This window comes from Poecilia latipinna, unplaced genomic scaffold (genome assembly GCF_001443285.1).
Source record: "Poecilia latipinna isolate Pla-1442-1.1 unplaced genomic scaffold, P_latipinna-1.0 Scaffold2338, whole genome shotgun sequence".
Lineage (NCBI taxonomy): Eukaryota > Metazoa > Chordata > Actinopteri > Cyprinodontiformes > Poeciliidae > Poecilia > Poecilia latipinna.
The window spans coordinates 71,069-85,735 of record NW_015114954.1 but is presented as its reverse complement, the minus strand read 5'-3'; the positions used below and the strand labels follow the sequence as shown (position 1 = coordinate 85,735).

The following is a 14,667-nucleotide window of genomic DNA, read 5'->3' as shown; positions in this document are numbered from 1 at the left end:
TTCTAGTAGTGAATACATTAATCTTAAATTGTTTAATGAAAAATCTGCTAAATGTGCCATTTTTTAAATCGACTAATAGTAAGAATATTTGACTAATCAAATAATCGTTAGTTGCAGCCCTAACACAGATATGTTAAAATGTGACTAACATCGTTATATACTGATGTTAATACCAAAATATCATGCATCCCTGCCTGAAATACACAATTGCTCCACAGCCTTACCTTGCGCTCTTGTTCCAGCCTGGACACTTTTGCACGAAGTTCGTTTTCTAGAAGAGAAAATAGAGAACATTATAAACATGCTGTTTTCATAAAAAAATGTGTTTTTCCATCAAACGGCGCGTGCTTACGAACCGGTTTTGACGTGTTGTACACCGATATCGTCGATGAAGCTTTCATGGAGCTTAACCTCACGCTCTTTCATCTAACAGGTGGAGACAGAGACGAGACTGAAGAGCTCAAACCAACCAACATCCATCACGTCTGTGTAACATCACAAGCAAGCACCATATGCCCTGACAACCATCACTAGCGGCGCTATAAACTACATATGAAATGTTCTTCCTTCTTCAAAAATAAATCACGCCCGTGAGCTTCCAAGCAGATGTGCACAGGAGAGAGCAGAGTGTAGAAACAACAAAACCCGACACCTTTAGCAGGGCCTGACCCACTCGGAGGACGCGGATAATGTTCTCCGTAGCTTTATCCTTCACCTCCCATTCTTTTGTCTGCATGGAAAACATGATTTAGTCGGAAAGACTTTCAACAGTGCATTCGCTAATCTAATAACATTGATGAAGTACATCTCTTGCAGTCGAAAACGGCGAGAGGTGAAACCAGAAATATATGTGTATACAAGGTTATAGCTGCATAGACATTTTTTTTCCTTCCTTTTTTTCCTTCGACTTAAGCTCAGTAACGATACTCAGATTTTATTGCTGAGTGAAGACTTCAGCAGATGTTGAGCTGCTGAGTCAAATGTAAGAACTATCCAGCAAGCGGCTGTGAAACTGCATAATGTTAAAAGATTAACAATGTGATATATATATATATATATATATATATATATATACACACATATGTGTGTGTGTGTGTATGCTTATAACAAAAACAAGACAACTTGATATACATGCATCATCTGTCACTCAAACTCAATCAGGCATAACATTATGACCATACCTGTATCAACACAAGATTTTGCAGAGGAATATAATCAGAACCATAACACCACCCCGGCCAGATTTCTTTAAGGAAACATGATTCACCACACCATAAAATCCCCAACATTGGGAAAAATAGCAGAAGAGCATCAGTTTCTAACGGGGGGTATTATGTATTTTCCATATATTAGTTTGTTTATAGCACAAAACTATATTATCTCCAGATATTATGAAAATGTACTTATTAAAAATAAATTTAAAGGAATTTGCCCTGAAATTTCCTCTGTCTCTTTAAGAAGCTCCTACCCTTTTAGACAACACCCCTTCCGGATGTCATCACAACAATGCTTCTCCATGATGCCGATTACAACCAATTTCAGAGTGTTGAACTGGGAAGTAGCTGGTATGATGAGCTCAGTAGAATGGCAGCTCCAGCAGGTCTTTGCCAATTGCTGCTACTGCTAATCTGGAGGAGCTGTGTGGGCGAGGCACGGGGAAAGGGTGCTCTGTTGGGTAGGAGCTCGGGTGGGGATTGAAGCTCCAAAAGAGGAGCTTAGGGTAAATAGGCAGCGTGTTGTATACTATAGGAAAGTCAAGGATTTATCAAAGATGCATGAATGAGCCAAAGGATCACCCTAGGTAAGCTTATGATGAGGGAATAACGCTAAGACATTAATTTATTATAATTTTTTTAAATATTTCCCTACGGCCAAAGCTCCTTGGCCATTTTTGGATTTTCAGGAGGTGGTCAGGTAAAAGCGAGGGCATATAGATAAATTGTCGTCTACCGGTCAGACTATTTTTTGTCAAACCATTGGATATCAGAGTGTTGTCTATTCAATTGTTGTATATCAGTGTTGTCTTTTAAATCATTGTCTGCCAGACTGGACCACACAGACCAGCCCTTGCTCTCGAGGGGAATCATAACCCAGGATTAGCCATGACTTTGTCTGTTCACTACCATTCCTTCTTTTAACCTATTTTGATAGACATCAACAGAGCCTGTATGGCTTTAGGAAGGCATGTCTTACAGATTTTACGGTTAAACACTCTACTGCATTGATTACATTAGTTATGATTTACACTAATCCCTTGTCAACTTTGCTAGAATCAGCATCATGTGTTGGCGTTGGTGGAAGTGAAGAATCTATCCAACATCCAGAGAGTTTGAATATTGTGTGAAAACCTTTCGATACATTTACTCTACTGGATACATTAATAACGTCATGATGATTTGATTCGACCACCAAGGACCAAAACAGTCCTCAACTCTGGCCAAGTCATCGTCTTGTGGGTTTCATCATATGCTCAAATTGTTACACTTGCCCATTTATCCACTTTGCAACACAAAGTGTGGAAAAAAATAGTTCACTTGCTGCCCAGTTTATCCCATAAACAGGGTTTATGATGAAGACATAACTGCCGTTCTTCACTCATCAGTTGTCATAATGTTATGCCTGGTCTGTGCATGAATTCAATTCAATTCAATTCAATTCAATTCAATTCAATTCAATTCATATAGATGAAAATGTTTTGAGGGAATGTTTTGTCCCTCAAAAAACAAGACAACTTGTTTTTCAAATGTTTTAACAAAACATTTAAGTTTTGTTAAACTTAAATGTTTAACAAAAACATTTAAGTTTTTGTTGAACTTAAATGTTTCAGACCACTAAAGAAATTTTAAGATCAAACCATTCTGGCCTTATGTGAAAAAACACCATTCCTTAAAGTCAGGAATTAACTGTCAACTTGCCTGGAATAAAAGAGTTTAACTTCACCAGCCACACTTATAGGTGATTACTGTTAAATGTGTCAAATCAGTTTATCACATCTATAGAAACTATCTGACAACACGAAGGAGGCTAAGATATCTCAGAAAAACAACACATCATGCCTCAGTCTAAGAAAAAACAGGAACAAATGAGAAACAAGTGATTGAAATCTATCAGTCTTTCCAAGCTGAAAAAACAATCTTGACCAAAGTGAAGACAAAGGTCTCTCATATTTACCAGAAAAAACCCACCTAGATGAACCCAAAGATGTCTGGGGAAACTGTTCTGCATAATAAACAAAGGCAGAACTTTGTGGGAGTAGTGCATTACATTATATCTGCTCTAAAACTAGAACAACACATCAGAAAAAGAGTATTATATTGAATTCATTCAGGCATGGTGGTGGCAGTGTGATGGTCAGGAACTTCTTTGCTAGTTCAGGACCTGGAGGGCTTTCCATTACTGATGGAAGCATGAATTCTGTTCTCTACCAGACAGTCTTGAAAAATATGCATCAGTCTGTGATCTTCAGTCCAACCACATTTAGGTTTAGACAGTGATCCAAAGCTTGGCAAAAAAGTCTATCCCTAAATGCACAAAGGAATGGAAACTTCTGGAGTAGCCTACTCAAAGTCTGGACAAAAATCAAATTGAGGTGCTTTGGAATGACCTCAAGCAAGATAGTTAATGCTCAAAAACTCTTCAATGTAAATAAACTAAAACAATTCGACAAAGAACAGAGAGCCAAGACACCTCCATAGCGACACAAACGACTCATTGCTGAGTTTCACAAACAATTGATGGCAGTTGTTGTCAAGGGTGACATAGTTTTCTTGGGAAACTTTTTGGTTTGTAAACGGTTGTTCATAATTGTTTAGGTTGCATCATTGCCCTCATTTTTTAAAAACTTTCCAACAGTCATGATGCGTAACTGTAGCAACAAAATCTTCTTTTTTTTTTATTATTCTACAACTGGTAGCAGCTGATTAGCATCTTAAAATCTCTAATACCTGAGCTATGACCAGTGACAAAAGCAAGGTGGATTAGCAGTGCTTGCTAAAAACTAATGGTGTCATCCTGGACATATTGTTTCTGTTGTCTGGAAATTGAGATGTTAAAATGTCATGACAGTCATGCGAGTGTCATACAACAAGACTTTACATAGAGGCATCTCAGGATTTGTTGTGAGACTGATTGTTACCAGAGATCCTTCCGACCCACAGAATCAGATCCACAACCTTTTGAAGATACTTAGATGATCTGAGATGAGACAAAATTTCATTCCATTTCAGAAAACAGGTGCTTCTGAACTGAACGGCGTAAGCAATTAGGACTAGGAGGGAATTAATTTTTTAGAAGGATCCAGGTTATATTAGATTGCTTTCACCCTTATTAATCAGAACTATGATTTAAAAGCTTATTTTTAATTTGCGCTGCTTAGTGATCAGAAACATTTAAGTGTGACAAACGGGCAAAAACGAAAACTGCGAGGACATATTTTTCAGTGCTTTCATTCCTCAAGCATGCGTTTTAAAATCAAGAAGGTAGAGAACACTGAGCATGTCAATATTATGTAAAATATAAACCATAAATAATTACCGCAACAAAAATGCGGAAGACTTCATCCAGTTCGTCTTTTTCACATTCATCAAGAGTCTTTGGATCAATTTTCGACACTTTATCCCATATGAGACCAGACGGCGGCATTTTGAACAAGGGATGTTTTTAAAGATTCGGTTAATTCATGTAGTTAGTAAGCTTACTGCGACAGAGCGCCTCCATTTGATTATATCGTCAATAATACATTATTACGGTTTTCAGTGGCATTATAGGGAAACAAAAGCAACTCTACTCATTGTTAAGAATGAACCGTACAGGATTTATATTTAAAAGCCTTGATTTAAAGACGCATTCAACGCATTTAGTTGAATTCAGTAGGGCATGTCAGACTTGACGGAAGCAAACCTGAGGTACACAGGTAGGGTAGAGTAGCAGCAAACATTTATCTTGAAAGGTCCATGTTGTAAAGCTCTGGCTGCTGCTGCTTGCTGCTAGGATACGGCTCACACAACAGCTACGTGAAAATAAAACAAACACGAACCGTGAGCTTTTGGTGGAACGAAAAAAAAAAAGTATGCGCAACCTCGTGGACAGCGCGAGCGTGTAACGTTAAAACAAATCAAGGCATTTTAATGCGGTTCTGGTCGCGCGGATGCTTTAAAACTTCAAACAAGCCACTGACTCTTTTTCCCCCCCACTAGCTTGGCTAATGTTTAACTTGCGCGGTCACCTCTGCACCGGAAGGGATAGCTGCGGTGCGTTTAAGCTAGTTGGTATAAATGAAATACTGTAAAACTCCGAGTCTTATGTACCGTCCTGAATTTTTATGATAAGTTTGACTGAAGCTCGTGTCTCTGCTCTTGCATTTCCTCGGTAAGGCAGAACTAAACTATTACACTTCCACCATTTCCAGTCTTTTTTAAGAGTAGTAGCAACCTAATTAGCATTGCCCGCTAAAGTTGCTAACGCAACGGGACATTAGCGAACCTGACATTTTCACAATACTCTACACTTTGTGATGTCACGTCTTTCAAAAAATAATGACAGCGTCATTTCTCGTTTAATTAAGCAACGTGTGCTGTTAATGAGTGACCTAAAGTGTCTGCTATTTTGATGGGTTTGACAGCACAGGTGTGGTTTGATTACTGTTTACACGAAATACTTAATTTCCCTACAAGTTCTCGACACTGAGATGTAGTATATCTGGTCTTTTTTTCAACAGTATAATCCTCTAATAAGATCATAGCGCATAACAACATTAGCAAGATGAAGTATTGTACTTCTGACATGCTAATATGTCAATATCCAGGAAACATAGACTAGATTTCACAGTAAATATTGTCTCCGAGGTGATATGTAGGCAACTTTGAGGTTTGGAATCATAGTTAAGGTATCATGTAAGCTTTTAAGATGGTAATCATCTTCATCTGGTTGTAAAAACAATGTATTTTTTACCCCAATTATGCGTCATATCAACTGTTCTAAAGTTGTTGTTTTTTTAAAGTAAATGCATAAATCCTCCTAACTCCACAACATCCAAATAATTGTCAGAAAAAATAAAAATATGAGCAAGAGTCTTCATAGAACATACTGCCACAATCATAGAATCAAGATGCATAGAGTTTTTTAATAGTTTGGTATTACTTTCGTATTAAATATGTGTTATTAATTACCTCCTATACATTTGTGTTTATGTTTGTAAAAAGTTGAGTTTGGTAGGATAACTCATTATTATCCTAAAAAATAAAACATTTTCTTTGAAGGTTTTTTTTAAAACTTAAGAGTAGCTTTTGTTGTCTTAGAATTTGAAGTCAGCCAGTATTGTGCCAAATAAAATACTCCCTGCTGTTCTTACATTTAATACCTTTCAAACCTTCTTTGTTTGTTTATCTTTTCTCTTCCACAGTGACCCATGACGGCTTGGGTCAGCTATGGCTGTCGTGTCATGGAAGGAGATGTTGCTTCTGACTGGGCTGGTGGTGGGATGCTACTGGAACAGTCTGTCATGCAGCTTTGTGTTTGACGACGTCTCGGCTATCCTCGACAACAAAGACCTCCGGCCCTCCACACCTCTCCGCAACCTGTTCCTCAACGACTTTTGGGGAACGCCGATGGCCGAGGCAAGTATCTGTTAAAGGTCTACCTCCAGCATACTTGGATATAGGTTAATTTATTGAATGCTGCATCTCTTTGCGGCATCATATTTTGGTTAAGTTTCAGTTTTGAATTGTAAAATGTCTACAGGAAAGGAGCCACAAGTCTTACAGACCACTGACGGTGCTCACATTCCGACTCAACTACCTCTTCAGTGAACTCAGTGCGGCTTCCTATCACCTGCTCAATATTGTTCTGCACGGAGTCGTCTGCATGCTTTTCCTGCGGGTTTGCCGACTGTTCCTGGACAAGACTTTCAGCTTGCTGGCTGCTCTGCTGTTTGCCGTGCACCCCATCCACACAGAGGCTGTAAGTTTGGATTGTGATTAGTGGGAAATTTAAAAAAGTGCATGCTCTGTTGGATATTGAAGAAAACAGCTTGGGGCGATTCTGAAGTCTACCTACCCAGAAATATGGGTATCGTTTTTGAAATGCCTGAAAATAGATGGACATCTGGACTAATCTTGTGACCAAATATAACTTAATGGAACTAGGACTGTCAAAATAACAAATTTGCTGGACGATAAACTGTCCAAGAAATGATTGCCATAACTTTTGATATTGTCATTTTGAGACCATTTTCAACTAATATAATAACATTGGCATATTATAGTTTCAGTATGTAACTTTAATAGAAAAAAAAATTTTGTTATGTATTTGCTGAAGCTGTCACTGTCGTGACTGTATAATATGAGACAGATGATCTGTGAAAAAACTCAAGTTCTGCTTCCTTCTCCCAGTGTTACCTTGGAAACAACCAATCAGAGGCAGGAGGAGAGTTTGAGCGCTTTCAATCATGCCAATTTGCAAACTTCTCATTTCCCCGTCAACAGAGCCTTGTTGTGAATTGTAAGGCTAGTCAGCATGGCCATCCATGATGGCGGATAAATGGTTTTCCTGTAATGATGAGTCGTTTCCCTACCATCAACACATTTAGCAGCACATTCACAAAGTTGATTGACAGTGCTAAGACCCTCCTTGTGGCTCTGATTGGTTGTTTTTCTCAGGAGCGGTGCATTTATTCAGGCGGCAATAGCAGCACAGCGAGGAGTTGGAGGAGATCGATCTTTTCATAGATCATCTGACTCATATTAGACAGCATGGCGACAGTTTTAGCAAATGTGTAAAAAAAAACAAAAAAAACACATTTTTTATATAGTTATATACTGCAGCTTTAATGCCAGTAGACATACTCAAAGATAAAAAAAAAACTTAATATCTAAAGAATATTTAGCACTAGAACTGCAAAATATTTAAAGTATCCATAAAAAAACTATTAAGATAGACTATGAAATTTATAACAAAAGATATTAATCATTATCAAAATAATGATTAATATATTAGACAGTTGAATAATTTAGTAAAATTGTCAGTTAGGGCTGTTGTATAAAATAAGTGAAGCTAACTACTTGGTACTAGATGTCAAATGTTTGCAGTGTTTTCCAAAATGCCAGCAGTTAAATGATATTAAAGCGGAGCATCTCTTTCATGATTGTTGTTTAATTTACCATGCAGTTATTTGATTTATTGCTCATTATGACAGGTTTAAATGGGGCAATATACATTTGATTTTGAGCCAAATAAATTACAAAGTATATTCAAAAAACTTGAAGAATTAACCAAAGATTCATAGGGAAATTGTCAGAAAAAAACAAAAAGCCCAGACCAATAAGTTTTCAGAAATGAAAGGATCTATGTGCTTTGAAAACCTGGGATTTCCATGGCTTCCTCCAGTTGCGGCATTATCTATATCAGTAAATAAAGAAATATTTTTTGGATACTGGATAGCTCCCAGTGAAAGTTAATTAAATTAATGTTAGAAGTGCAGATGAATTAAAAAATTATTTCCAAATTATTACACGCCCTTACAAATAAGGGCATGGTGTTTGTGCCCTTGTTTGAGAGGATGTAAACACCACAGATTACATAAGGGAGAAAAGGGAGAAGGAAGCAAATATTATGATCTGGGAAGAAATAAACGAATGTGAAACCACTAACTCCAAGATATGGAGAGAGCACGGATGGAAGAATGAGTCAAGATTCTTTGCAACACCCACACAAAGGGAATTCACAGATGCAAAATGTTGGAGCAGAAAGAGTGAATCACTGTCATATCTTTTTGGGGATCTCCAATTATTAAAACAACACTGGGGTGGGATAAAAAAGGGCCATGACTATGTAGTGAAAACAAATATCCCCTTTAGTTTTGAAACTATTTATTAAAAAAAAAAACGTTAAAAAGTTAATTGGTTTCTCTAAAATTCTCCCTAGGTGTGAGTGTGTGTTTGCATGTTTGTGTGTCCTGTCTGTCTCTGTGTTGCCCTGCGATGGACTGGCGACCTGTCCAGGGTGTACCCCGCCTCTCGCCCAAAACGTTCGCTGGAGATAGGCACCAGAGGAATTATGCTCTGAATATCTTGTTCTTTGAGCAAATGGCCTATTTTTGACCTTGGATGCTCCAGTTAACTATTAGTCAATTGCTAAATTTGAGGACGATATTTCAGTTGTTGAATGAATTGTTTCAGCCCTATTTTAAAATAAATGTAATTTGTTTACACTGTCTTTTCCTCTCGTCAGTCCCAAGAATCTCCGGATTCTTGTTTTGTTAGAAAAATTGTTTTCTACAATAAAAATCAATTCAGAATCAAATTGTGACCTTAAATATCGGAATTGATTCTCTAGACACTGAAAGATTCGCTCTCTACTGTTCAGTTATTGAACCATGCCATCCACTTCACTGTGGTGTGGTGGGCACCATTTTCCTTTTTGTTTCTTGTTTTTTTTACCCATACTTTCTAATACAGCACCAGCTACCACAGCTGTTGTTGAACTGGATGTCATCTGCCCCCCTGTCGCACATCCCGCTGCTCGGCACCTGGTCTTCCTCCCGGCCTGCTCCGATCCACGCAGCGTTTCTCAGACATCTTGAATGGAAACAATTTGCCTCACAAATGAGCCCTCAAAGTTGCTCCAAAGGATGCCCTTCGCGTTATCACCGTCTGGAATCTCTTTCTGAACGGATCGTTTGTTTTGCTGCAGCGTTCCAAGCACTGAAGGTCCCTTCACAATAAGTGCACACAAAGAGGCCTTGTCCTGCTTCCTCACTGTTCTCTGCTGATGACTTTTTGAATGGAGGTTTTTTTTTTCTGAATCTCCCAAGAATCTTCAAATCCAAATTGTTTTGGTGTTCTCCTTAAAGTCTCCAAAAGTGGCTTGAGGGCGAAGCCTGCAATTGAAAAGCAGTTTGCAGATGCTCACTCAGAAGAGGGGGAAAATGGGTCTGGGTAATTCTGTGTAATTGAGCTAACCATGTTCAACTTGTCTTCTGTTCAGCTGGGTTAGCTTTGATGAACTGATTAGATATATGAGAGCTTCCTAGAAGTTGATTCTAGCCTCTGCTTTTTTCTCCTTCTTCTTCTTTCCTTCCTTTGCTAATTGACAAATAGGTCAGTCTGTGAACAGAGCATGTGCTCCATTTGAATGTTGACGCTAATCCTTTTAGTCAGCCCTCGCCTTAATGCCCATGCGTGTGTGTTCTTAAGGGCTGCGGACCGCAAAATAATAGGCTCTTAATTTGCAAAGCTCTTTTTGGAATCACGTGTGGAACCTTATGAGAGGTTTTAGGGCTGGGCTGGTTTGGAATGACATAAGGCTTCGGGATGGAACAGAGAATGTTGTTTCTTCCACACGAGGGCAGTCATCATTTACCCAAGTGACAGATGTTGCTGTCAGAGAGGCTCTTTAAAAAGACGAACTATAACTGCTGAGGTGATTTACCTGAGTGCTGTTGTTTCCACAGCTGGATTGGTCGGCTCAGATCAGCGGTACTCTGGCTTCCCGCTGTTGTAGATAACTCCGTTTTTCAATGCTCCCGAAGATGCAGTGTTATTCCGTGTATTAGGTATCCCGCTGTGGAATGTGTCACCTCACTTATGTCAATGAGTTTCAGGATTTATTTCTAAATGGTTTGTTATGATAGTTGGGAGTCGTGGCGAATCATTTTTCGCTCTTAAGTTAAACAGAATTCAACTTCCCAGAGAAAAGCCTTTCAGCAGCAAATGGAGCAATTCTTTGTGAGGCTCCTTTGCTTGCTAATTAGTGTGGTTTGCAGAAGGTGTGCATAAAAAAAATCTTAATTCTGCTCTCAGGATCTTATCAAATAAAACCTCCAGCTCAGAGCCAGCATTTTTTTTGTCTTTAGTGTTTTTTAGTCAGTGGCTGCTGCCCCCATAGATGCCTCTAAATAAAATTTATGTTTCCGTGTTATGCAACATCTGGTTTCAACCATAAGACGTTAGTTCGAAGCAGTCTTCTCTTTACGGGCACAGCGTAAGGGTAACATTTGCTCACTGTCTTCCACCATCTCCATCTCGACACACTTCACAACTGCAGAGAGAATAAATGCCACCATCCTGAGAAAGTTTGCAATCGATTGTTCAAATCCTACTCTCACCCTATTAACTATTTTATTTTGTTAAAACTAGAGAGGCACCAATGTAAAAATTTGTGGGGATATAAGGGTACAACTAACAATTACTTTAGTAATCGATTTTTCTGATGATTAATCGATTAATTGGATAAAGAAAAATGCCACATTCTGAAGATTTTTCATTTAACCACTACAGCCTTTTTTATACATTATATATTAGAAATATACTAACTTAATATAAACAAATTATTAAAATCTTTTTAAATAGGAAAACAAACATTTTATTGCCTAAGAGGGAATAAAATACCGTTTAATTAGCGAATTTGAACCACGTGAAGCTAAAACTATGTCAATTGAGGAGTTTTGGTTTAAAACATATTCACATGTGTGTGTTTTTAAATTATATGCAAAATATGTATATATTTTTGTGCAGTTTTTGCTTATTTACTGCTCTGAATTTGTTTGTTTTTTCACCAAATGACCTTTTTTGGAGTCTGTATACTCTAATTAATGATTAATCAGCTACTAAATTAGTGGTCAATTATTTCATTAATCGATTAATTGAGATTAATCCGATTAGTGGTTTATTCTTTATTCAAACGTGTGCCAAAGCAGACATGGCAGCAGTGTTTCGAGTGGTTTATTGTTGTGGAACAGCTTCGCTTATTTTTTTATTTTATTTTTTTTTTTTTAAATGAAAGTAACCAGAACCTAGGTCATGTGTTGACAGTTTACTTTTTAGTACTGAATGTCTGAGTGTCAACAATAATACAATTCCATTTTTTGGTGTTGTGCTACTTTCCCAAAAATCAAACAAGAAACACTTAATTCAAAGAAAACCTCTCACAGTGAGTTTATCCTGAGTCAAAAAATGTTAACTCAGAAATGTTCATGCTTTTTTTCTGGAAAATTTCTTGGATTAATCTCAAAGTATTTGAGTTTGGGGTTTTTTCTAAGCAAATTTTTGACTTTTCAAATTCAGAAATTTCCTAGTTCTTTTTATAGAAAATTTTTTAGATTAATCTTGAAATTTGAGCTTTTTTCTAGTTAATTTTCAACTTTTCAAATCTAGAAACTTCCTTGTTTTTCTGAGAAATTTACTCCTTCCCCTTTATTTGAATTTTTTTAATTTTGTAACTACAGTGGCCCTAACAAGTCGTTGTACTATCAGATTCAAGTTGGGACTTCAAAGTGTTGATTTTGCTTTCAACTCTAGGATTTAAAGGAACTCAGTATTTTAGCAGGTTTGCAGTTTTCTGGATGTTTGTTTGGATTAGAGGAGCATGAAAACTGAATGCTGCTTCTCCATGTTTGGTTCTGATTCTGAGCTCCAGATTGTTTCCTCGGTTGTGTGTTGAGTCAGACAGAAGCTTTGAAAGCTTTTTGTCCTTTATGTTTGGGGCTGATAATATGGATGTTGACGTTTCCAATAATAATTAAATAGTCATAATCAATGTGTATCGCAGGTAGAAGATCACTGAATTCAATGAAAAAATTGCCCATATCTTTTGGGGGTTTATTTAGGGTTAGAAGCAGAACTTGTGGGTTTTTACCTTGATTCCCAGATATTCATATTTTTCTAAAAATGTTTTCTTAACACTGTACATCTCAGTGGTCTCATACACCCCATTCCTGTGGCTCCTAGATTGTTGCTAAACTATAGATATTAAGATTCTTGTTTATAAAAAGCCTTTTCCTTTCTATTCAGGTGACTGGTGTTGTTGGTAGAGCAGAGCTCCTTTCTTCAATTTTCCTCTTGGCTGCTTTCCTGGCATACACAAAATCAACTAGTACAGACCACTCCATTGGTAAGTCATATGGACAGAAAATTCTTTAATGTTTCCGATTTAATTTTTTTTAAAGAATTTTCTGTGAACTTTCTATGATTTTTTTCTTTCAAAAACCAAAAGAGATTATCCGCTTTGATGATCTAACACATTTTTCTATTTAACAAAGATAACTAAAGACAAGAAACACTCTGTGTTTATGTACCCACGTAAACACAGAATTTTCTCAAATCCCCATTTTTGTTGAAGTTTTCATATATTTTTAGTGACCTTAGTGGTTATTTTAATAAGAAGCTATCCAAATCAGCCTGACCTTTTGTGAAAATGTAAAATTTCACTTGGCCAATACAAATCCTTCTCTTCTTTTTTGGAGCCAATCAGAGATGGACTTCCTGATGTGTTTTGGATGTTGTTGTGGGTTCTCATCTTGTCTGCTGATTTCTTTGTTGATGTGAGAAAGATCTGTATTTTCTCCATTTGTGTTTGAACGGCTCTTACTTTTCTTTGCATTAATGGTTTTGGCAACCAGACTAATTGATGTCAGTAAATTTGTTCAAACTCTGCTCTTATATTGTTACAGACTGGAACCATTTTGAGACTTTTAGCCTACTTTATGATGTAAGACATGTTCTGTTTTGTGTTTTTGTGATTCTACAGGTCACTCAGCAATCACAAAGGAAGGTAGCTTTTGGAGTTAAATTCAGTTTGCTGGTTTTAAATGTGTGAAACGGGTAACACTTTATTTGAAGGGGGGTGAATAAGACTGACATAACATCTGTCATGAACATGAATAAGCCTTCATGAATATTTATGACTGTTATCATAAAGTGTCATTCGGTAAATTATGACACTTTTAATACAAAGTTGACATTATTCAACATGTCTTTGTTATGACAACTTGACATTAACCAATAAATCATTACTGTTATAAATTTGTTATAAAAGTATTATTGATTGCACTTTAAAAATTAGATAACTTTATGTTATTAAAGGTAAAGTTTAAACAGTAATGATTTATTGTTTAATGTCATATTATCATATCAAAGACATTTTGAATAATGTCAACTTTGTATTAAAAGTGTTGCAATTTAACAAATGACGCTTTATGACAACAGTCATAAATATTCATGAAGGCTTATTCATGTTCATGGCAGGTGTTATGTCATGTTTATGAAAGTGTCATGACAGTCTTATTTGCCCCCCTTCAAATAAAGTGTTACCATTGCCACTTATTTTTATATTCCAGAGAGAAAAAAAAGACATTTTTTGCTTCATCTACCATTTTAATATCCTGATTTTAAATTCTTGGCATTGCTTTATTGAGACCACATGTCTGCTGTTACCGAGAACCCACCTGACACTTCATGGGTGGAATGGATGGACGCGGCAGAATCATTTGACCACTTGTTGCAATGTTTGTGGTTCCTGCCGCAGGGTCTCCATATTCCATAGAATCTCTCTACATGACGGCAAACCCCAAATCGCTCGCATTAACAGGTGCCTCTAGGGGAAGTTGCTGGCTTTGGCAGCATGGAGGGAGTACATTTTACAGAGCATTTCGAGTTTGAACATAGCTCTGATTTTCCTTGGGTCATAAACTTTCCAATGAAATGTTAATCTTTTCCTAAAGAATGTCCCCTTTTTATTGCTTATGTTCGCCTACATTTCAAGTCAACCTGTATTTGACAACATGTCGTGCTAAAGAAGAGATAAACCAAATTAAACTGGTGATTACTTGGTATGTCATTGGTGAGGTAAATGCATAAAATAAATATAAAATAAAGTGATTCCCTCCTCACCCTC

General features: G+C 37.1%; 2 protein-coding genes across 2 annotated transcripts in view; one reads left to right on the top strand and one right to left on the bottom strand.

Annotated features, from left to right (window-relative positions):
* LOC106937407 (centrosomal protein of 290 kDa) overlaps nt 1–5,101 on the bottom strand; it is a gene marked incomplete at its 3' end in the record, with an annotated part of 25,240 nt that extends 20,139 nt beyond the window's left edge. Inside the window, exons 1-4 of the mRNA XM_015018905.1 lie at nt 4,534–5,101; nt 653–730; nt 357–426; nt 225–271 (exon numbers count right to left, since the gene is read on the bottom strand). Of these exons, the coding sequence (XP_014874391.1) occupies nt 225–271; nt 357–426; nt 653–730; nt 4,534–4,641 (303 nt within the window). The remainder of the gene's footprint in view (nt 1–224; nt 272–356; nt 427–652; nt 731–4,533) is intronic.
* A 142-nt stretch (nt 5,102–5,243) lies between these two features.
* Nucleotides 5,244–14,667, top strand: part of tmtc3 (transmembrane O-mannosyltransferase targeting cadherins 3) — a 42,362-nt gene continuing 32,938 nt past the window's right edge. Inside the window, exons 1-4 of the mRNA XM_015018906.1 lie at nt 5,244–5,367; nt 6,401–6,614; nt 6,739–6,957; nt 12,786–12,885. Of these exons, the coding sequence (XP_014874392.1) occupies nt 6,426–6,614; nt 6,739–6,957; nt 12,786–12,885 (508 nt within the window). The 5' untranslated portion in view covers nt 5,244–5,367; nt 6,401–6,425. The remainder of the gene's footprint in view (nt 5,368–6,400; nt 6,615–6,738; nt 6,958–12,785; nt 12,886–14,667) is intronic.